This window comes from Pollachius pollachius (genome assembly GCF_949987615.1).
Source record: "Pollachius pollachius genome assembly, chromosome: 1".
Lineage (NCBI taxonomy): Eukaryota > Metazoa > Chordata > Actinopteri > Gadiformes > Gadidae > Pollachius > Pollachius pollachius.
Window position 1 is genome coordinate 7,864,042 of NC_136934.1, and position 24,435 is coordinate 7,888,476.

The window sequence follows — 24,435 nt, forward strand, 5'->3', positions numbered from 1 at the left end:
AAGAAGTTTCTGACGGCTGCGCAGTAGCACACCCAGCATCACTTCATTTAAAACTGACCCAAACACGGCATCTTACACGCCCCAAAACATCCAGACAACTTTAAATAAGTTGTTCGTTTCATATCTTATCTAAGTTAACAAAGCATCGGAGATGTCATCGTCCAATCTGCAGGCTTACTGCTTCACGGAACTCCATCATGAGCATGTTCAGAAAGTGAGTGTTTGACGAAATAAACAAGTCGCTTAGTGGGTTCTTGTTAATACATTGCCTAGCATCTCTTTGTTTACTACCGAGTGTGTGGGGCAATATGTATTGTCGGATTGGATGGTAAGGATTGAGTCGGCCGCCAAGCTGCCTGTGTATATCATGGCGTGCGTAGTAGTGCTTGTGGTCAGTCGACACCACCACGTCCACAATGGTGGACACATGTGATGTGTCGGGTCATCTAGGATGTAGCCAACTCGAACCCCATGTTGTGACGTCAATTGCATGTCTGCTTCACATTCTTGTATTGTGATCAGTTCTCAGACGAGGATCCTAGTTGTAGGACCCTAGATTAACCCGGCATTGTCACATAACAATTCATCAACACCTAGCCAGCTTAATACATTACACTATCTAAAAAGGACCTCATATCCCTAATCTTAAATGTGCAACCCTAAACCGAATACCTGAAATTGCCCTTTCTTACTTTTGTATCATTGTTGTCTACTTAATTTCTTTCTTTCTACTTATTCAGGCCCTAGATAGATGAATAGTACTTTTTAATTTAGGAGATGTTTATACCAGCACGTTTCTGTAAGCCCAGAAAAAGGATGACATTGTTTTCATTCTGGAAAATGCTTTATTTTAAGTCATATGTGTATTTCATCCCTGGTTCACTTGAAATCTATGTTTTTATTGAAGGGACATCAGATACATTAAATAACGTAAGAACTCAAATGACATGCAATGATAAATGATGATGTTTTGTCTAGGATAACAAAAGGATAAGGGAAAGCAAGCAATTGAAAAAATGGCCTCCTTTACAGTTTGAACCATGTGGGGAAGTGGCAATTCAAGCAACGTTTTACATTTCTCCAAGCGTGAAACGGAAAAGTGACTTGATGGTCTAGTGATGTGGTATCCCACACTGATCTACAATCTACTGCGGATGTTTTTTCCTCCATGCATCAACGTCTAGCAATAGAGCTGCAAATGAAAATGGTGAACGTTGTAGCAAAATCCTTTCTTTTCTTCTGTGTCTTTCTTAGGTGGACCAATACCTGATCCACCTCCAGCTGTCTGATGCAAACCTGATGGACGTGTCGCTGCGGTTCAGGCGGGAGATGGACAAGGGCCTTGGCCGGGACACCAACCCAACCGCCGCCCTTAAGATGCTGCCAACATTTGTACGATCCACCCCTGACGGCACTGGTAAGTGACCAGCCACAGTTACTGCAACGGTTTCTGCATTTTCTTTGGTTTTTTGGTAGTTTTTATTAGGTGTAAACCCCTGCCTTGGTCAGGGAGACACCAACCCTATGGTTGGTTCCATTGTGTATCATCAAAACAAACACTTAAAATCGAAGCCTTTGCAATTCTTGGCGGACTGATTATTTTTGCTGCATTGCTGAACCACAGTCCATCCACAGCTCTCATTTTACCGGTTGTTTACCCACTGTGCATCATACAATTTTTAAACCAGAATAAAGGAAATTGTCCAAACTGCTATTGTTACCTGTTTGGAGTATAGTGCTGGTCACCCCTGGGACCCTTTCATTAATCGTGATCATCCCATTTGAGATTCAGGCCGGAACTTGAACGGAATATTTTTTTAAGATAACCCTTATTGCTGGCTTTCCATTACTTAGACTAGACAACCCAAGATTAGGCTTTTAAAGGCCCTATCCAACAGATGTCCGATTTCATTTGTCGAAAGTCTTTCATAAAGTGTTTGTATAAAACTGGAGGCTGGGAGAGGAAAGAGATCTTTAAAATGATGTTGGTCGTGTTGGCTAGGATAGAGCTTTGCCTTGATATATGAATCCGTCAAAAACCGAGTGTTAGATGTCAATAACTGGGCTACGAGTTACGCTTGACAATAGAGCACAAATTACTTGTCATATTAACACCCTTGCAGGCATGTGTCATAACTACATCACTACTACATGTATAATAACTGTTGGTTTAAGCCATTTAACGTAGCTGATTTTGAAAAGTGGATTCTGTAACCTTTCAACTAATTCTCTTTCACCGGTGATATTTCCTGTCACCAGTGTTTACCTCAACAACTGTGTGTCACGACTGAAAGCAGGGCTACATATAAGCCTGCATTGCACTTCCATAGCCCTGTGAAGACGTCCCCCATGTTCACCGTAACTTTATTTTCTTTTGAAGAAAAGGGCCACTTCTTGGCTCTTGACCTCGGCGGGACCCACTTCCGTGTGCTCTTGGTGAAGGTGTCCTGCAATGGCCAGCAGAACGTGGAGATGGAGTCACAAATCTATGCCATTCCTGAGGAAATCATGAGGGGCACTGGCTCTGAGGTGAGGGACGACAAGCCCCAACTCTTTTAGAAGTTTTTGGACTTGAATTCTCAGCTCGCCGCCAATCTTAAGGGTCAAATGCTCAACCATGGTACATCATTTTGTTTGCTTGTTTTCAACTTTTGATCACGATTGTTCTGTTGGAACTGTTATTTTCTGCTCTCTCTTTTTTTGTCTGCTCTCAATGTCTGCTTAACCTTGTTAACCCTTGATCTCATGATCAACAGCTATTTGACCACATTGCTGATTGTCTGGCCAATTTCCTGGACAAATTGGGCATAAAAGAGAAAAAGCTTCCCCTCGGCTTTTGCTTCTCATTCCCGTGCCAGCAGACGAAGCTGGACGAGGTAAAGTTTACTTTATGTTTCTTGTACTTTTTCATATCAGTCGCTACGATAATCATTATCAGTCCAAACCAAAAGCGAAGCTGCGGGTCGAATACGAAGAAAGTCAATGTAAAGACGTGAATAGATGTGCAACCCTTTTCTGAGTTACGTGAGGAGAAGGTTTGCTATTGGTGTGAGCACACCTTAATGTGCAATCATTCTATAAACTTTTTTTTTTAAATAAAATTTAAACATGTTTTATTTTCACAAAATCATTAAACCCCATTGTATACCCCCTCCTCCCTGTGCCCACTCTGAATCGAACATGATCATGTTTGATTCAATATTTCTGGATTGATGTTTAAAATCAATCCAGAGTTCATGAATCAGTATGTACTCCAGTACTACAGTATGTATTGTGGGCACTTTTTTGGTGTGAAAAAGTTTAATCAGTTTTATATACAGTCTTATGTAAAGTCTGTTTTAATAATAATAATGCATTTTATTTATGGGCGCCTTTCTTGACACTCAAGGTCACCTTCCAAAATCAAACATCCTTAATAGCAAACAAAAAACAACAACAACGTAATAAAACAGTGTACAAGAGAAGTGTGTTCATTCTAGTCCCAAGAATGCAACTGACTTAAAGGGAGTAGGCTTGGCTGAATAGATAAGTTTTCAGGTGAGATTTGAAAGTGATAACGGAACTGGAGTGCTGGATGTCATGAGGCAGAGAGTTCCAGAGGTGGGGGGCTGAGCGACTGAATGCTCTTGACCCCATGGTAACCAGGCGAGCTGGTGGGAGCTGGTTTAACCTCATTATTGTATACAGGCTATGTCCGGTACACCCACATCGGAGCTCCGTTGGACACGTTGTTCTTTACCCTTTTTTTACCCCGTATTAGTGTTGTAGAGCTAGCAGGATACAATTCTAATCAGAAATTTTAATGCATTATCCATTCATAAAGACGTCCCCGGTTTAATTACATTTTAATTTACCATGTCCAATATTTACATTTACATTTACATTTAGCAGACGCTTTTATCCAAAGCGACTTACAATAAGTGCATTTGTTACAATAAGTACATTTGTCATAAGAAGTGAAACAATATATCGCTGTCGGTACAGTAAAGATGTTCATATTTACCATCGTTTGGTCTACATTTCTGCACAAAAGGGGAATTTGAAAGTACTAGGCCCTTTACAAAAGCCAAACTAATGTGCAGTTAAATCTGGGATGCTTGGCTCTATAGAGAGGACTGCCTGATCAGCTCAAGGGCAGAGCATACATCTATAAACACATTGGACTCAAACTGGTTTCAAGTCTTAAGTTCCCTGTGTCACATCGCTGTAATTCAGAGCATGAATAACAAAAAACCTGTTCAACAGGTACAACAACCTTCAACATGCTCATAAATTTCACTTTAGTATGATTGTTTTGAACACTTTTAACAGTGCTGCTGCCCCACATAACATTATCTACAGCTGTAATCTAGCCCACATTACATGATCTACAGCTGTAAACTACCCTACATAACATTATGTACAGCTGGGCTACCACATATAACATTATCTACAGCTGTAAACTAGCCAACATAACATGATCTACAGCTGTAAACTACCACACATAACATTTGATACAGCTGAAAAATGTCAGGTTATTTAGTTTTCTTCCACTAATGTACACATCTCAAATATCCGTTCAACCTGTATTTTATACAGTCCATTTAAAAGCTTATGCCACCAGGTGTGAGTGTGATTATTCATTACAAGCCGTTTTGAAAAATCTGCCTCTAGTGGCATCACAAGTGGGTGTGTCCACCTAGATTTGCACTGGATAGATCAGTCTACCAGCCTACCCAGTGGACTGTAGCAAACGTTGCTCATCTAACCGTCATACATCTAGGTTGGCAAGCCCACTTGTTATGTCACTAAAACATATGATGAGGGAGATTTTCAAAACGGCTTGTTATGTCTATTCACACTCACACCTGGTGGTATAATATGGGACCTTTTAAAAGTAATTTCACACATGCAGTCTCCCAAAGAAATATTCCGGTACATTTCCTGAATGGGATCATGTGTAAATCGGAACAGAGATCGAAATGCTGGAAAATCTGGTTAAACACAGAATGAAAGCAGTAAAATTGCCGGTAGAAGCATGTCAATGTTTACGTCTGTTCACGTTAGAAGCTTTCACGTTGAGCGAGCAAACCAATCGCCAGACTCCGCTCATAAAGTAGTTGAATTAGCGATTGTTTATGTTAATGCATCAATGCTTTTCAGGAGAATTGATAACAATATCATTATCCATACTCCTTATTGTTTTAGCAAACAGGCTCCTGTTTTTCAGGAATGTACTAGTTTGGAACTAGCGCTTCCAAAACAAGGAAGCTCCTCTCCGCTCGCTAATTTTATATCAGCTGGCCTCTACAAGGGTTCCATTACGTTCATGTGTTGGACTGCCCCTTGGCCAATCTATTCCGGAATTGCGATACCATGTGTGAAATAGGGCAAGAGGGAAATGTTCAAGCTGCATGTGTGCTTTTTTGAAAATCACTAGCGGTGCCTTAAAGGTTACCCCAGTGTATGTATAACTGTCAGTAATGTCCAATAGTTTTAGGCTGTAATACTACAGTACTTTAATTTCCATCTGCACTCATGTCAGACATTATTTCTCTTTTTTTTGCATCAACTTGGTTTTCTTTTTCACTAAAGCGATCCCATTTGCTCAATATTGTTGATTTAAAATTGATGAGCGTATAACAAAGAAATATAACCCTATAGATCTTTTTAAGGAAACAATCAACAACCATTATGTCCCCACACTCTCTTCCCCTTCGCTCATTGTGTTTCTCTGCCATTGTTAAGGTCTGCATTACCCGAAGCTGTAATTTACAAGAAAGACAATTTCCCAAACCAATCAATGAAAAGATCTAATGATTGATTCCAAAGGAGCCGGAGCTCTTGAATCTAAATTGGCACATATAGAGGCTTTGGCATTTCTAACCCATTGCTCAAATAATAGCTATTCTTACCTGCAGGAAGCTGCTTTTTCTTTATTGTAAATATAATTTATAAGAAATTAAATCCTTTAAAAAGCTTTTTAAAGTGCCAAGGAGGGCCCTGGATATGCTGTAATGTACGTCTGATGGATATGTAGGGAAAAATACTTCAGATGCTGTTTGTTCTAGTGCCCTGCTTCAATAAAGATGTCAGTTGACCTCGCGTCTGCGTTGTCATACATCATAAGAACTAAACAAGGTAGCACAATGTATGCTAAATATAACTTGTTGTATCTCAATTACATTGAGAGATTCAGAGTACCGTTGCTTTATTAATCCTAATGGAAAAGAGGTAACATGGTGCATAAAGGTCTAAGCTTCTTGTTTTTTCCTCTCCCTCCTGCAGAGTATTCTAGTCTCCTGGACAAAGGGCTTCAGGGCGAGCGGAGTGGTGGGGAAGGATGTGGTTGCCATGCTGAGGAGAGCCATCCAGAAGAGAGGGGTGAGTCAAGCTGGCTCTTCACCTATCCATTATGAACAGCGTGAGGCTGTTCATAATGTTCATAATGAGTGGAACAAAATCTCTCTGGGTGAGTAAGACTTCCAAGGTCCCCCCTGTGACCTTCTGTTGGAGAAGGGTACGCCCAATGAACCGGGTTCTGGTCTAGAGAGCGAGGCTGTATACATTAATGCTAGGTAGGGCAATTTATTTTAAAAACATATATTTTTTAAGATTGTCTTGGTACATGTGGCAGTCGTTGGCCCATATATATATATATATTCATTCATCTATTCTACTCTGTTCATGCATCTTTTCTGTGTCTGTGTAATCCCAGGACTTTGATATTGACATTGTCGCCGTGATCAATGACACGGTGGGTACAATGATGACCTGTGGCTATGAAGACCATCACTGCGAGATTGGCCTGATTGTCGGTAAGAGATCAGAGAGTCCGGGCTCCAGCTCTACAATTGTCATGTGGTGTCATGCAACTCCCTCAGCCCGGTTGACGAGCCTCTGCCTTTAAAAATCATCAGATAGCATGCTGCTTGGAAGGCGTAGTTTTCTTTTCATTTATTTGCATTTCTTCTTTGTTAAATGCTTCTTTAATTAAAGGAGAAATCCGGTGTAAAATTGATCTTGGATATGTTTGGTATGATGAAGAGTTGGAATGTTTGTTTGGGAGCAAAAAAGCTTATATAAACGCATTCTTAAGTTGGCTGTTTTTAGCTGATTCTACCAAAACCCTATAAACTTGGAACGATAGGGGCATATCTCATGGTAAAAACAAATTGCTATTTTAAACCACTTACAAGGCTAGAAGTTGCCCGACACTTCTTTGATAGTATAATAAGGGTCTTAACATATAAAACGAGGCATTGATAACTTTGTAAGTGTACAGATTGTTTATTAAAAAGAACATTTTATACACACAATACCATCAGTAGTTCACCCGCCGACGCCATCTTGTCTTTAAGAATCGATAGGTAGATTGGCAAACACAGAGCTTGTGACATCCGTCAACAACACGTAAGCTCTGTGTTCGCCAATCTACCTATCGAGTCTTAAACCGTCTATATGCGCTTTTTTGCTCCCAAACAAACATTCCAACTCATTATCCTACTAAACATATCCCAGATCCATTTTACACCAGTCTTCTCCTTTAACTGTTTATATCCTATATTTAGTCTAGAGTCTCAAGGCAGATGAAGGAATTATAGGCCAGTACAATAATTATATTGTACTGGTAAGACTCTTATCTATATTATTATCCATCTATCTTCAAGTACAAGCTAAACGGCAGATAATAATTGATATTCCAAATCTGATATTCAGAATCTCAGTGCCTGTATGTATAAATTGAGACCATTAAGTATATTGTTTTATGTATTGTGATGAACGTCTTGTGACTTTATCGACCGGACCGGGACATCAGACAGTAAATTGGGGTGAGAGGGAAGTAGGACCGCGTCGGAGCGTCCGCGTGGTCATTGCCTTGCGTCGATGTGGAACCGTAACTTAGCCTTAAGCGAGGTGAGTCACAGAACCAGCCGGCTTTCCATTGACTCTGCTGATTGGGGGATGTCTGTGGGCCCTGTCCCTGGCAGGCACGGGCACCAACGCCTGCTACATGGAGGAGGTGCGGAACATGGAGCTGGTGGAGGGGGACGAGGGCCGCATGTGCGTGAACATGGAGTGGGGGGCGTTCGGGGACGACGGGGCGCTGGACGACCTGCGCACCGTGTTCGACCGCGAGATTGATGCCGGCTCCCTGAACCCCGGAGGGCAGCTGTAAGTGTTATTTGGGCTTTTTGTGTGTGTGTGTGTGTGTGTGTGTGTGTGTGTGTGTGTGTGTGTGTGTGTGTGTGTGTGTGTGTGTGTGTGTGTGTGTGTGTGTGTGTGTGTGTGTGTGTGTGTGTGTGTGTGTTTGTGTGTGTGTGTGAGGGACCATGAGATGCATGGGCCTATTAAAGAAAGGACAGCGGATTAATAAATGGCGCCCCTATGAAAACAGCTCAATGGCGCAGGGCAACATCAAGGAGAGATTTGCTTCTGCATCATTGGAGCCAGCCACGCCCTAGTGCATGATGTGCCGGATGCAGAAATATTCTTGTTGTCTAGCATTTTAGCATCATAAGCGAGCGGTGTGTCTACACATCCCATGGCGACTTTAAGTGATAAAAAGTCAACACAGTGCCTAAAAACCATCAACGTCATTCATGTTAAAGAGCACCTATTATGCTTTTTCGACTTTTATGACCTATAAACGTTGTTATAATGATTTATAGTCATGTTAAACCATACTAAAGTGTCAAATACGCCGGTCGCGATTCACTTGTTCAAATTTCTGGGATTTATTACACGGCTCTTCTCAATGCTGTTGAACGCTCCGTTGACTTGCATGGGCCTTCACAACTTCCGGTGGTGAATAGCGTCATCGGTTGCTAAGCGACGTCAACGTCTTTGGCGGACTATTTCTCTGCTGATCAACACTACGAATGCTGGTAACAAATAAATTGTAAAAAGGCACACCGTGTGAAGTGATATTTTTGACGTGTCTAGTTCACCGTCATGCAGGCTGTGTTCAGTAAAATAATTAATTAATCCGTTTAATTGATCCGTTTTCGGCGCATGTAGATCTATCTGCCTAAGCCCACTTTGAAATAATTTTGATGTTGAATGTTGATGGCGCAGTTGTTGAAATAAGCAGATTGATTTCATACAAATCATGAAAGCCTCTCCCTGTGTCATCGTGTGTGCGTGTATCCGAGGTGCTTGCGTGCGTGGGGGGTTCTTGATTGAGCGATTTTTTTTGCCAGAAATGCACATCCCTAGCACACGAATTTCAAATGGCAACATCCAGGTGTTACAATCACTGTTGCTGTGGAAAACAAAAAGGGGCTGTGCAAACCCAGCTCACGACACTATTTCAACAACCCCTGTCTGGGAATTCAGAAATGCAAATGCCATAACCAAGTTTATTGGTGTTTTTATTGCTGCTGATCTACGGCCATTCTCCGTTGTTGACAAACTTTGAACCGTACCGTACCGTGACTTAAAAACTGAGGTACGTACCGAACCGTGACTTTTGTGTACAGTTACACCCCTAGTGCTAATCAATCGACATTTTGACCATGTGAATGATGCCACACTTCAGGTTTGTCAGTGGCTCAATGGGATAATGCCTTGTACTGGTGAGCCTTAGATTGAGGGTTCGAATCCCAATTAGAGCATCATTAACAAGCTGAACATGACATTCGGCCATTGCTCTGCAGCCCACTCACCTGAAAGCCGAGGCACAGTATGGCATTAAGGTGAACATCTTCATCAACATCTTTCCTTCATAATTATATATCTTCCATATACAGTGGGGCAAAAAAGTATTTAGTCAGCCACCAATTGTGGAAGTTCTCCCACTTAAAAAGACGAGAGAGGCCTGTAATTTTCATCATAGGTAAACCTCAGCTATGAGAGACAAAATGAAAAAAAAAATCCAGAAAATACCATTGTCAGATTTTTTAAGAATTTATTTGCAAATTATGGTGGAAAATAAGTATTTGGTCAATAACAACAATTTCTGATGTTGCCATGGGAAATATTTCTTTAGCTATATGGGGTGGTCTGACAGTATCACCAGACATTGAAAATAAGTGTGAAATATACTCATGTGAAGAGAGAGGAGTTAAAACACGTCTTCGTTAATTATAGCGCCCCCTAGAGGTCAACATCACCAAATTCATTGCGTGTCCCCATGATGATGTCATGGGTCTATGTACCAAGTATGGTTATGATACGTCAAGGGCCTGCTGAGATATTGGCTTACTTCCTATTTGGCGGCTTTGCCTTCAAATTTGATTGGCTGTCGCGGATTTTTCCGTGAGAAATCATTTACTAGCTATACGGGGAGGTCTGATAGTATCACCAGACATGGAAAATTTGTTTGAAATATACTCATGTGAAGAGAGGAGTCAAAACACATCGACATTAAATACAGCGCCCCCTAGAGGTCAAAGGTCACCAAATTCATTGAGTGTAACTATGATGAGGTCATGGGTCTATGTACCAAGTTTGGTTCTGATATGTCAAAGGGCTGCTGAGATATTGGCCTAATTCCTGTTTGGCGACTTCGCGGGCGAATTTGATTGGCTGTAGCTGCCAAACGGTTTTGAATTTGAAAAATCTTTCAAAGTTGTTTATCAAGTCTGGCCTGAAGATCATGTGTGCCAAGTTTCGAGATGATTGGACCAAGTTTGTGATAGGAGTAGCATTTTGAAGGTTTTTGATATAAACCAAGATGGCGGAAAATCCATCATGGCGCAAAATAACGATATAGGGTGCGTTGAACTTGGCTTGGATCAAGGAATCCAATGATACCTTGTTTGTGAATATTGGATGAATGGGTTGAAAGTTATAAACATGAATGCATGTCCAACTTTGACCTGTTGGTGGCGCTAGAGCTGATGAGCTAGCAACCTCAAATTTGCTTCATAATGGGCTAATGGGACTGTCCTGAACCAGTGTGCCAAATTTCACAACTTTTCACCAAGGCGTTCTATGGGCTGCCATAGACTCCCATGGAGGTAAAATAATAATAATAGGAATTCATACGAAAACAATAGGTTGTCTCGCAGCTTCGCTGCTTGACACCCAATGATAATAGGACAACGTACGAAAACAATAGGTTGTCTTGCAAACAATAGGTTGTCTTGCAGCTTCGCTGCTTGACACCCAATTACAAGGGCCTCCTCAACACTTTGTAAATTATAATTATTTCTCAAATCTCTTAAAAATATGCCGCAGGCAACATTCAGAGCTATTATTTGAGTGTAATTTGTTTGAAATACCAAAGCCATCCCTCAGCTAATGTAATGTGTGATGCGCTGTGAGAATATCGGTTTTTAGTTTATTGCCCCTGCCTCTGAATCAGCCAATTTAGGTTTTAGACAACTTGGCTCATTTTTTACCAATCAGAACATCGCTACCTTGACTGGTTTGGGGAATTATCTCGCCTGCTAATTACAGGTGTGTGAAATGCAACACTCCAATGGTAGAGCAGTGCATAGGGATGGAAGGAGAAGAGAGAGAGTGAGTGGACATTCTTTTTGGTTTGTTGAAGGTTGCTGCATAAACATTCAATAGGATTTGATGGGGAAAAGAAGATTAGAGGGGACTGGTGATGTCCCCTTGTATATAAAGTACCAGGTGATGTCCCCTAGTACATAAAGGACCAGGTGATGTCCCCAAGTAAATAAAGGATCAGGAAGGAATACTTTTGCAGCCAGGTATAATCTACTTTTCTAATACCGTCGTGTGTGAGTGTGTTACAAAGTGGGCTGGATAAAGAATACATGCAAATCGACATCTAGTTACCACCCGGAAAATATTTCTTTGCCCTTCAATGTCGGGCTAATGATCCTGGTACAAGGTTCTTCCAAAATCAACTATGCTGGGACATATTCAGGTATTTGGAGAAAAGTAGCACCCAAGTTTTACAAATTGTGAAAGATGGAGGTACAAAATATTGGTGTCTTTTTCCCGCAACAGTGGAAAGTTCTAGCGGCCAAGCAATTGTTTTAATACTTCTGCTGTTGTGCTTCTTGTCCATCTCCAGCCTCGTCCAACTCTTAACTTGGCCATCTTGTTAATGAGTTGTCGTTGACCAAGATCTATTTCCCTTAATGCACAGACTCAGTTAGGTCTAGTCACAGACTCAAATATTGGGTTCATAATGGAGAATTGATAATGAATAACATAGCCATATTAAGAAAAGACATGGTGACATGTGACTTGTTTTTAAGGGAGTGAGCCAAGCAGTGTGTGGCTTTGCAGCCTTTTAGGTTAACTAAAATAGACACACTTGAAATACTACTATTCACGTCCAGCTGTATGGGTTTCCATGGACACAGGTCAGGGCAGATTGACATGGCTCATTCCTGCAGCTAAGCAGACCACGTAATTATCTTAACATTGTCTTATGTTGGAGTTCCTCTTTCGTTGCAGCGTGTGCTTTCTGTACCATACAGAAAGCACACTAGTATATTAATTGTATGGTCATCATTCAATTGTAGTACTCCAGAGTTAGCCTATCATTATTTAGTGTCATGCCATGCCATCCTCAAGAAAAGTGTTACTTGTATTGTTCATGAATCTACATGAATATAATTGTTATGTCAGTTTGCTTAAATATCTGAGCTATTGAACTGTTGTCTACAAGTCACAATGTCAAGTCAACGCTGTTGAAATCACTCACTTTGTGTCAGTCAGTGTCACACACTGCCTGGCATATCTGGTGCATTTGATTTACAGCATTTTCCTTTTAGGTTGAGCATGAGGCCTGCATGTCTAATGTGGTTTAATTATCCCAGCAAATCAGTCTGCTTCCTTGTCTGTTCCAAGTCTGTCTGGAATTCAACTTGTGAATTTTGCAGATGCAATGTGCGAAGAACTGTCAAACACCTGTTTTGTAATTGGCAGTTTTTCCAGTGTGGAACTCTCTTGATTAGCAACCTGTGGTGGCATATTTTAAATTTTGCACAGCAGCAACAGATTGGGTTTTATTCATGCAGAACTAAGGCAGAAAATTAGGCTTTTCATAAATGGACAGATGTATGAGAAGATTAAGTTTTGTTAAAAAATGTTACCAAAACTGTTTAAATAACATTTGACAAGGCATTTAATGCCCTCATCATTGACACTGAACAAATCTCTCTTTCTCACTCTCTCTCTCTCTCTCTCTCTCTCTCTCTCTCTCTCTCTCTCTCTCTCTCTCTCTCTCTCTCTCTCTCTCTCTCTCTCCTGCAGGTTTGAGAAGATGATCAGTGGCTTCTACATGGGCGAGTTGGTTCGCCTCATCCTGGTGAAGATGGCCAAAGAGCAGATGATCTTCCAGGGTCAGGTGACACCCGGCCTGCTGACCAGGGGCAGCTTCAACACTGGCCATGTCTCTGCCATCGAAGACGACAGGTGAGGCTGTAGGTGGGGGTATGGGGGGTGGAGTGACGGGTGCGGGAGAGACAGTAGGGGGTATAGGTGGGGGAGAGACAGTAGGGGGATATGGGAGGGGTATGAGTGTTGAAAAGACCGGTGTGGGTGGGTGGGTGGGGGGGGGGGGGGGGGGGGGGGGACGACACAGGAGGATATATTGGAGGGAGAGAAATGGGAGCTGGGTATGAGTGGGAGACAGAATGATCTGCGTGGGTGAGAGACGGGAGGGGATATGGGGGATGGAGTGGCGGCTGGAGGAGGGAGAGACGGCTGGTGGAGCCTGAGACATGGGAGGATTTGGGTAGGGAGGAGGAGACAGGTGGGGGTATGGCTCTTGGAGATTTGTGAGGATGGATGGGGAAGAGTGATCAATGAATGCTCAAGTTAAATCAGGAGAGACGAGTTGGGTTGGCATGACGATAGGATGACATGAATGGGACGGGAGCTGCTGATGCTCTGAGCGTAGGCTGCATGATGAACCTCTTTGTACGGTGGAGGTGGGTTTAATATAAACTTGGATCTATATAGCGCCTTTCATTGTCCCGCAGGTTGCTTAACAAAATGGGGGAGGGGGGTAGTTTACATAAGGGAGCAGCTGAATGACAAAGAAGAAAAGCGAGCAGCCAAAAGGAAACAATAATGTATCTCAGGATGAGTTCTTCCTGAGTGTGAAAGCAGGGAAAAAACGGAGAAGGGCAGTCGTCTTCCTGTCTGTACTTTCACTATAGCTTCATGAGGCCTGTAGATATCGGGGTTCGAGCCTGGAACCCTGCTGCTGGGAGTGAGCCCCCCACCACCACCACTAGACGATCCAGGTGATCGTCTGTTGGAGGTCAGCGTGTGTGAACCCTCTTAGAGTTTCCACTAGGGCTGAACAATTTTGGGGAAATTATCGAATTGCGATTATTTCAAGCAATATTGCAATTGCAATTTAGTATGCAATTTTCTCTTTAAGTCCCTAACGTTCTGTATTATTCACTAAACAAGCAATAAATCATTCTATAATGTGACCAACACAACATTGGAAGCAGTCAACATATAAACTGATCTTCCTTTAGGCCAGGCCTATGTGTTGAGATGAATTGATTCATGAATTGATACTTTAACATATTTATTTAACTATTATAATATATATTATATAATAAAATAAATATTATATTATTAAACAAATGCGAAACTTACTGATCTCCAGCCAGACTTTTTTTTAATCACAGCCTTTGCGATTTGCAAATCGCGGTGTACTAAATCGCAATGTCGGTTTGAATTCGGTTAACCGTTCAGCCCCTCGTTTCCACGACCGCTCAATATGCCTTGCCTCCCGTTGCCAGGGACAACGCCGGTCTGCTGGCCGCCGAGACGCTCCTGCGGGCGCTGGGGCTGAGCCCGTCCATGGAGGACTGCGAGGCCGCCCAGCGGGTGTGTCAGGTGGTGTCCACCCGCTCCGCCCACCTCTGCGCCGCCTCGCTGGTGTCGGTCCTGCGGCAGATCCGCGACAACAAGGCCGCGGAGAAGCTCCGCACCACCATCGGCGTGGACGGCTCCGTCTACAAGAACCACCCGCAGTGAGTATACAGAGCCCCCCCCCCCCCCCCCCCACAGTGAGAACGGGGAGCCCCAGGGGGGAACGCCAGGGGAGGGGCCGCATTCACGCCTGTGGTGCCTGCATTTGCAGTGCATGTGCATTTGTTTAACGGCCTGTCTTCAGAGCACATGACCATAATATAACTAGCGACAGAAGGCGTGGGCGATATGGACCAAAACTAATATCTCGATATTTTTTGTTCGAATGGCGATATACGATATTAAAACGATATTTTTAACAAAACTGGTAAAGTGTGTACATTTAACTCCACGCCACAAGTATTCATCAGCCATTTATTTAGGTTTAGTTTTTGCTCAATGAAGCACAGCTGTGCTTTAACAACAGATATAAAACAATAGTGTTGCCTGTTTGAAACATGTCAAGTACTATTAAATAAAAACAACATAGTGCAGTGCAACAGCGCAAATAGCATACACTGTGCAAATAACAAAAAATGTATAACAGGCTGACCGAAAAACAGGCCTATGGCTTCACAGTATTACATTCAAAACAGAGAAATATAATAAAACACAGGCCTACATAAGCCAATATTCTGAACTAATAGGCAGGCATACCCCTGCAAATAACAAAATTGTAAACAGTAGTGCAGGCCTCACCTGTTTGAAAATATACAGCTGCATAATTAGTCCACTAAGAAAATAAAATGTATAGAAAATAAATAAGCCATAATAAACTCAAATGGCTAGATATATTGTAAATATTCACTGAGGTAGACTGAGAATATTTAGTCTTTGAACCAAAACTTTAACCAGAATATTTAGTCTTAAGCCTTCCTATGTAAACTTGTTTCTTACAGGTTCTGTGCTAGGAAAACAAGCCTGTCAACTGTTTCAGGCTTCAGGGATGCCCTGTAACAGCTTACAATGTTACCACTGCAGCTGAAAACTCGCTCTGAAGGAGAACTGGTTGCTGGTACTAAAAGATACTTATTTGCTACCTTGCTAAGCGCTGGATAGATCATTTCAAATTCCCTCCACCATTTAAGAGGATCTGTATCACTCTCAATCCTAGCTGACAGCAAGTAGCTTGACAGTTAATTTTCAATTCTCTCCTGCTGTGTCGGTGTGTTGCCACTGCTGGTCACTGTGCTTCGTTTGAAGAAGCTGGCTAGTGACTTTTTCTTCTTTGCTGCGGATGGTGCCATTGACACTTCTTGCTCTACAGGCTCAGACAGAGGCAGCTGACTGCCTTCAGCCAAAAGAGACTTTGCCACCTCAACAACCTTTTGTTTCAAGGCATCAACCCTGTCTCTTGGAATGTATGCATCTTTGAAGCGTGGATCCACAAATGTGGCCATGTCCAAGAGGTCACTTGTGGCTGGATCAGAGTACTTATCAGTAAGGTAGTCCACAATGGTGGACTTTATTGACCTGCACAGCTCAGTGTCACCTTCCTCCACTGCCAGGGTACTCGTTCTGAAAAGATGAAGGACAGGTCTGACATAGGAAAGGGTCACATAGTCCTCCCCTGACAAAGCGTCTGTGAACTCCTGGAGGGGTTTTAGAGCCTTCTGGACCGTTTCCAGTACCTCAATGTCCTGCCATGTGAGGACTAGGTGCCGGCTCTTTTTGTCAGAGGAGAGGACCTTGGTGATAGTGTGGTAGAAAATAACCGCGTTCTATCACTTCTATCACTAATAGCCGCCTCTTGTTCCAGGATCCTTTCGATCATCAGCTGCCTTGATCCCCAACGTGTGGCAGATTCTGTAATGAGCTGATGAGTTGGGAGGCCAAGCTGTTGCTTGACTTCAGAGAGCACCCTCCTCCTCAGCCAGCTGTAGGAAAAGCTGCTGACAATCTTTTTGCACAGGGAAATGGCCCTTGTGATGCAGCTGTCATCCATCTCATGACCTGTGAGAATCAGAATCATAACTTTATCAGCAGAGTGCTTTCTTAAAAATATAAATATGGTTGATCTGCTTTTCAGTCAACCCGCAAGCTCTAACACAGATGGCGTAGACGGGTGAACTACTGATGGTATTGTGTGTATAAAATGTCCTCTTTAATAAACAATCTGTACACTTACAAAGTTATCAATGCCTTGTTTTATGTTAAGACCCTTATTATACTACCAAAGAAGTGTCGGGCTACTTCTAGCCTTTTAAGTGGTTTAAAATAGTGATTTAGTTTTTACCATGAGATTATTTACCATTCCAAGTTTATAGCGCTTTGGTAGAATCAGCTAAAAACAGCCAATTTAAGAATGCATCGACTCCAAACTTCGTTATTCGAATATAATTCGAATATCAAAAAATAAATCAAAATTCGAACGAATACTAGGTAGCCCTTAATATTCTAACCTGTTATGGGCAGACTAAGAGGGAGAGACGTCAGTCTATTCATAATATTGTAATTACCACAGAAGAGGCAGTGAATATTGATTAGACAGCGATTGATTAGATACCTAATAAACCGTTGGAACACGCAAGACCGGTAACCATAGCAACGCCGATAAACAAAACCCGCGAAGCCCAATCCAGGTTTTACTAAAGGCATTTAATGGTCAAAATATTATTAATAAATATTTGAATATATTCGACTATTAATAGACAAACAAACTTCGAATATGATTTTTGGGCAAAAGTCAAAACCCTAGTCTATACGCTTGCAAATAATAGTTTTTCAAAACAATTTCTTTAATAATACTGTAGACACTTACCAATAGCCAAATGAAGTCGGTGACCAAAGCACTGCATCCTCAGCCACTCATTCAGCTCCCCCGCCTTGATGATGTTGCTCCCGTTATCTGTCGTTATAGCTACGAGTCCCTTTTCGTCAAGCCCCCAGTTGACAAGGGCATGTTGAAGAGCCTATGCAATGTGTTCACCCGTGTGGTTGTCTGGAAAATAGCTCGTTTGGAGGCACGCTCTTTTCATTTCCCAATCTTCAATAAAGTGCACGGTTATATACATATACGGCTCGCATGTGCGTCTTGTCCATATGTCGGTTGTTAGCCCGAAATGCGTCACTTTAGCTAGTCTTTCCGCCAAGTTTTTTCTGCACGTAGCATACATCTCTGGCAGAACCTCCCGGGCAAAATAATTGCGGCTGCCGCTGGGCAATTGGTACCGTGGGTCAATTGCTTTCAACGAATTGATGAAACCCTTTTTCTCGACCACGGCCATAGGGACCATGTCCTTGGCAATATGGAATGCCAGCAAATTAGTTATATCGCGCCATTGCTTACTTTTACGGTCATAAGGCACGGCACTGATTAATGAAGCTTGCAACGAGCTTTGCTTCAGGAGAGACATTCTGAGACTGCGAGCCTTTGGCTGCAGCAGCAGCACCATGTAGTTTTACACTCTCTTCATAGAGCAGTCGGTAGTTCTGCTGCAGGTGACTGAAGAGATTTGTAGTGTTTCCACCTTTTGTCGTAACCTGTTTCCTGCACGCTTTACAAATCACGTCGCTTTGCTGTTTGTCTTGAATCCTAAACCCGAAATAACTCCAAATAACAGAGCCATTATTCTTTTTTTGTAACCAACTGCTCACTCTCTACCACCGTGTCCGCCATGTTTTGGTTCAAAGTTTGTGATGCGTAACCTTTTTAATAGGTCCATGTGCGTAACGTGGGTGGGAGAACACTACGTACATCTAAGGGCCGGGATTGAGCAGCTGAACATGACTTGTAGGCTCAGAGAGCAGCGGTCGGCTTTATATAATAGCGCTCGCGAGGCAACATCAAAATAATATATAATATACCGGTATGGCGATATTGTCTCAACTACATATCGCTTTCAAAAATATACCGCTATAATTTTAATACCGGTATATCGCCCAGCCCTAGAAGGCGTACAAGTAGACATGTGCGCAATGCGATGTAATCCCGTAATCCTTCAGTACCATATACAATGCGTGTTGTGAATCTCCTGTGGGCCGTGAGTGGCGCAAGGCAATAATGATCACATAATATATGGTAAGGCAAGATAAGACGGTACGACTCAAAGCATGTTATTGCCCATGTTCTTTTCATCCAATGATGCGTTGACCTTCTGATTGTTCAAATGTGCGACTTATTGTCTCCTCGTTGCGAGTCCATTCCTTTTCATAGGGTGCAACACATAGACAGGCTTTGTAAACAGACTTCATAATGTGCCTCTGTGACTCACAACAAAAGGTGAAAACGTTTCTCTCCATCGATTCCATTCAATGTTTCCTTTTGTCTTGGTAGCGCTAACGTCTTCGCTATGACAATAGCGCGCCAATATGGACGAGCCCCTATGATTGATATCGAAGCCGATGGCCTTCCGCCTCCGTCTCGCAGGTTCGCCCGCAAGCTCCACAAGATGGTGCGGCGGCTGGCGCCCGACTGCGACGTGCGCTTCCTGAGCTCGGGGGACGGCAGCGGCAAGGGTGCGGCCATGGTGACGGCGGTGGCGTACCGGCTGGCCATGCAGCACGCCGAGCGCCAGCGCATCCTGGAGCCTCTGCGGCTGGGCCGGGAGCAGCTGCTGGAGGTGAAGAGGAGGCTGGAGGAGGCCATGGAGCAGGGCCTGGCCAAGGAGACCCACCAGCAGGCCAGCCTCAAGATGCTGCCCACCTATGTCCGGGCCACGCCCGATGGCACAGGTGAGCTGGAGAAAAAGCTTCGGCAGACAGACTGAAGAAAGCTTGAAGGCGTGAAAGGCCTGAAGCAGCTGAAAAGCTGCTTCAGGCCTTCAAGCTGCTCTTCAAGCTGCTTTTCTTTTGGTCTGTCTGAAGCAGACAGACCAAAGAAGGCTGGTGTAAAAAAAAAAAAAAAAAAAGCCACCGAAAAGCTGGCCACCACGTGTGCATCGCTTTGCTTCAAATGGCAGATGCTTTTTTTTGGCCAATTATAAGAGAGAGGAGAACGATCTAAGCATCATTGAGCAATTGCAGTAGCTGCGAAGAAAAACAACCAAGTACCTAAACTGCTGGATCGAATACTTGGGAGCTTTAGGATTCAACGTGGTAGAATTATCAGTTCATTATCTTTTTTTCTTTTACCTGAGCATTTTGTCTGAGATATAATCCAGATTCCCAGTTCTCTTTACACTATCTCTGCAATGGTTGAGCAGTAGTAAACCGTGTGCGGCAAAACATATGTCTATGATCTTTTGGAACATAGACAAAGATGCTTGGCAATATCGATTTTTTTTTTTTCACTTCATTGATTCAAATTCTGTTTGAACCTGCAAAGAGTATTGATTAACTTAACAGTGTGTGTTGTGTTTTATAACTCTCAACTCTGTTGGGGTAGAAACAACTGATTACACTTTTAATAAGCTTTCTTACTTGCAACGGTTCACTTGCCTAAGGGCAAGTGAACCTTGCCTAAGGGCAGGTTGCCTAAGGGTGGGTTGCCTAAACCTTGCCTAAGGGTGGGTTCACTTGCCTAAGGGCAAGTGAACCCACCAGCAGGCCAGCCTCAAGATGCTGCCCACCTATGTCCGGGCCACGCCCGATGGCACAGCAGAGCTGGAGAAAAAGCTTCGGCAGACAGTCGATTAAATTCAAATTTATATTTTTCCTTGAACTTTGTTAACATGGTACGATTTATATTGCATTTGGACATGTGCAACAGACAACCTAAAAGTACAAGCAAAAGTGTAAAATCTGATTCTAAATGTGGCCCACTAAGTGGTTGAAAAACATTTAAACTACTAAAACAACTGAGGAGTTGAGTAGTCTGATGGAGCTGGGGTTAAACTTGATGTTCACGCTTGGTTTTTCTGATGCCGTCTCTCTGTAATTGAGCTCAGTAGGCAGGGATAAGATGCATCACTCTATGGCCTGCTGTGCTAAGAGGTGGTTTTATATCTTTTCCTGAGGTTCTCTTAACAGAGGCTGATTGATTTAGAAGCTCTGGTGGTGCATTTCACCTACTGTTGATGCGTTGCTTGTGTTTTAAGTCTGCGTCGTCCATTGATATCACCAAGGGAGGAGTCCGGAGATGCGCATTTAATGCGCTGGGCACACGCAGCTATAGCTTCTGACACGCCTAGGACTGATTGCTAATTGGAGAGATGTCGACAATAATCACAGCGCACTGTCCAGACTCCAACAACATGAACGTACGGAGATTGATCTTGATGACGGCAGCCAATTAGAATCCATAATCAGTGTGCAGTATGAGGTTCTTGCAAGTTGACAATTTGCTATAATTACAAACAACTACAGTGGGTCGATGAGGTGCCAAAGACCAACGTGAAATCCACAAAGTGCGCGTCTCTCCACACCTGTCGCCATGACCACGGCTTCTCAGCCTATTCTGTCATTAGTTTGTGCGGTCATCCGCTTCTATCCTCAAATGTCTGTGAAGAAAGATATGCAAGCGCAATTATTGAAGAGTAATTATGTTGTTATCAACAGAACACACTACAAACACAAAGGCGGCATTGTGCAAATGCCGTAATGACTGCTTTTCACGTGTGTGTGTGTGTGTGTGTGTGTGTGTGTGTGTGTGTGTGTGTGTGTGTGTGTGTGTGTGTGTGTGTGTGTGTGTGTGTGTGTGTGTGTGTTTTCTCACTAGAACACGGTGACTTCCTGGCTCTTGACCTTGGGGGGACGAACTTCCGAGTGCTCCTTGTGCGTGTACGGAGCGGGAAGAAGCGCAGTGTGGAGATGCACAACAAGATCTACAGCATCCCACAGGAGACCATGCATGGCACCGGAGAGGAGGTAATAATTTGAGCCGAACATGTCCGAAAAGGAGTAGGATGAAGCATATGCTTATTTAAACCTACCCCTCCTCCACTGCTCAATTAACCAACTAACTTACCTTTCTCCCTAAACATACATATATACATGATACATATTTTCAAAAAATAGAAAATAAGTGGATTAAATAAACAAATATATAAAACATTTATCATTTATGAAATGGGTTACTTCCTAACTTGAATCAAGTGTGTGTGTGTGTGTGTGTGTGTGTGTGTGTGTGTGTGCGTGTGCGTGTGTGTGTGTGTGTGCACGTGCGTGCATGCGTCTGTGTGCGCGTGCTCATCTGTATTTGTCGTCCTAGCTCTTCGACCATATCGTCCAGTGCATTGCGGACTTCTTGGAGTACATGGGAATGAAGGGGGCTGTCCTTCCTCTGGGCTTCACGTTCTCCTTCCCCTGTCAACAAAGACAACTGGACCAGGTGATGCACCCGACTGGTGGATGTTGAGCCCTTTATGCATTCTTTCTTTGATTATTTTGTTGCAATCATGAAGGCCAAACACTACCCTACAACACACACTACTCATACATCTAGTCTCCATGTCTCCGTCCAACACACTAAGGGAATCCTTCTGAGATGGACAAAGGGATTCAAGGCGACCGGCTGTGAGGGGGAGGACGTGGTCACCCTGCTGAAAGACGCCATTCGACGTAAAGAGGTCTGTTTACAACTTGAATTTGCTTATTGCCTCGGAAGATTCTTCGACATGATTTATGCTACCACATAAAAAGTGTACCTCCCGCCCATAACACTACACCCACAACATAACATAACAATGCATGTCAAACGCAGCTTGGCTGTTTGTTATACTGTTTTCTAACACTGTTTTTATGCACCGTTTAAGCAGTTCTTCACTTAAATATTGGCATGTATAGTATTCTTCTTTGTATATCATTATTTCCCTGCATATATATTTTTTGCAGTCACTTTTTTGCACATTTATACTTATTCTATTTGTAACATGGTGTTTGTTGCTGCTGGAAGGACATTCTCAATACGGGGGAACCTTCCCGGGGCATTAATAAAGTTCCTATCTATTCATCCATCCATCTATCTTACGCGCCTTTCCTCTTGTCCTGGTCCACAGAAGTTCGACCTGGACGTGGTGGCGCTGGTCAATGACACCGTTGGCACCATGATGACCTGCGGCTACGAGGACCCCCTGTGTGAGGTGGGCCTCATCGTAGGTGAGCGGCCCACGGTGCTCCATGCCGAGTGCAGAGTGTGATAATAAGCACGCAATGCAGGGCAGAGGCCCCCCTGCTGTGATGCCTGCGGTCAATTCTATTATCCTAAGAACAGCGGATGGAAATAAGAGCACACCACATCAGCTTTGCAAATGAATTGGCTGTTACAACCGGCACGTACAAGACTTGAGTGAATAAAAAAAGGAGATGATAATGTAGCTATAATTTTCACCATTCATGAGGGATATTATTATTCGGCCCTGACTGAAAGCAGATAACTAACATATTGAAGATAGATTGTCACATCAAAGCTCCAGGAGGAAGATGGAGTGTTTATGTCCTAATTGTTCTAATATAATTTGTAAAACTGAAATGCAAAAAAACAAAACCGTAAATGCCTGAGATAAAAAACACAATGCCAGAGTTAAAGGTTTCCGGGACACTAATCACACACCAATGGCGATGTCAAACATGCAAGGCGACAGCCAGCATGTGTTCTGTGTCTTGCTCAGTGACACCTCTACACTCTCACGCTAGGAGGAGCCGGGTATCGAGCTAGCAACCTTCAGGTTACCAGCCAACCCGCTCTACCTCCTGAGTCAAATGCCTCCCCAAAGAAAAGATGTTTGAGGGAATTACCATCTAACCCTTTTTCAACGTTTTTTTTTTTAAATGAATCAGCCCAATCAAATTCAGTCTGATTTTGTTTATTTATCAGACAGCCCCTAGGCTGTTTTTTTTTACATTTCTTGGTTTATATGATTGCACTTTTTCAGACAACTCATTAAAGTAGGCCTGTTTGCTGTCAGACACTCATCAAACACTGATAAAGAGCATGGAATGTTTCGATCCTCCTTTATGCCCTGAGATAAACTACACGTTTGTTTGTCTCTTTCAAGAAGGCTCCACAGACAGGCGGCCTTGGCTGCACTCTATTAAATAGCCCACTGCTTACGACATCACATCCACTATTGATTTGCATTAAATATCACGGTCGAATGAGAGGCTCAACTTTTGTCTTCAGTATACTGGGCCCTTAAGGCTTAGTTATGGTTCCACCTCGACGCAACAGAAGGGTGTTTATGGAGCCATTACGTCCTTTCGGACACTCCATGCCACCGCAACGGCCTGACGTGCGCCTCCCAAAAATTGTGACCTTGCCACGGAGCAGCAAGGGCTGTGATTGGTCAGGTTCACGACTGTGTCGAGCGTCTTTATGTATTATTGCGTTGCGTCGACGTGGAACCATAATTGAGCCTTTAGGGTTCAGCCTGGACCCCTTTTGATTAGGAGCCACATTTCCCGGTGGAGATGCATAGGACACTCTATCCAGTGGCGGTGGGTCAATAGAGGGCGCTAGGGCGCCGCCCCTCCATGAAATATTCACTTGAATGTATCTGCCAACTATTAATAAACTATTATCAATACGAAATAAATCAACAAAAATACATAGCGTTTATCCTCGTTTAATTGTGCGATATACTTGTCACTGCCAGCAACCATTTAAATGCGTCTGAACGTCAATGATTTGGGCTAGGCTAGTTATGGGTCATTCGAAATAAAGCCCTCCTCCAAGTCAGGGGCACCGGCCACGTTGAAGTCAATGTAAGC

At 43.1% G+C, this 24,435-nt stretch overlaps 1 protein-coding gene across 2 annotated transcripts in view; it reads left to right on the forward strand.

The window, feature by feature from the left end:
* Positions 1 to 24,435, forward strand: part of hk2 (hexokinase 2) — a 34,952-nt gene that overhangs the window by 488 nt on the left and 10,029 nt on the right. Inside the window, exons 1-14 of one of the 2 annotated variants that reach the window (XM_079748317.1) lie at positions 64 to 214; positions 1,255 to 1,417; positions 2,381 to 2,529; positions 2,757 to 2,876; positions 6,268 to 6,363; positions 6,698 to 6,797; positions 7,971 to 8,154; positions 13,165 to 13,326; positions 14,676 to 14,909; positions 19,217 to 19,521; positions 21,446 to 21,594; positions 21,938 to 22,057; positions 22,200 to 22,295; positions 22,725 to 22,824. In XM_079748317.1, coding sequence (XP_079604443.1) covers positions 152 to 214; positions 1,255 to 1,417; positions 2,381 to 2,529; positions 2,757 to 2,876; positions 6,268 to 6,363; positions 6,698 to 6,797; positions 7,971 to 8,154; positions 13,165 to 13,326; positions 14,676 to 14,909; positions 19,217 to 19,521; positions 21,446 to 21,594; positions 21,938 to 22,057; positions 22,200 to 22,295; positions 22,725 to 22,824 — 2,041 coding nt within the window. In that variant the 5' untranslated portion in view covers positions 64 to 151. Of the gene's footprint in view, positions 1 to 63; positions 215 to 1,254; positions 1,418 to 2,380; positions 2,530 to 2,756; positions 2,877 to 6,267; positions 6,364 to 6,697; positions 6,798 to 7,970; positions 8,155 to 13,164; positions 13,327 to 14,675; positions 14,910 to 19,216; positions 19,522 to 21,445; positions 21,595 to 21,937; positions 22,058 to 22,199; positions 22,296 to 22,724; positions 22,825 to 24,435 lie in introns of those variants that run through there. The other variant, XM_079748318.1, reaches the window with a different exon arrangement.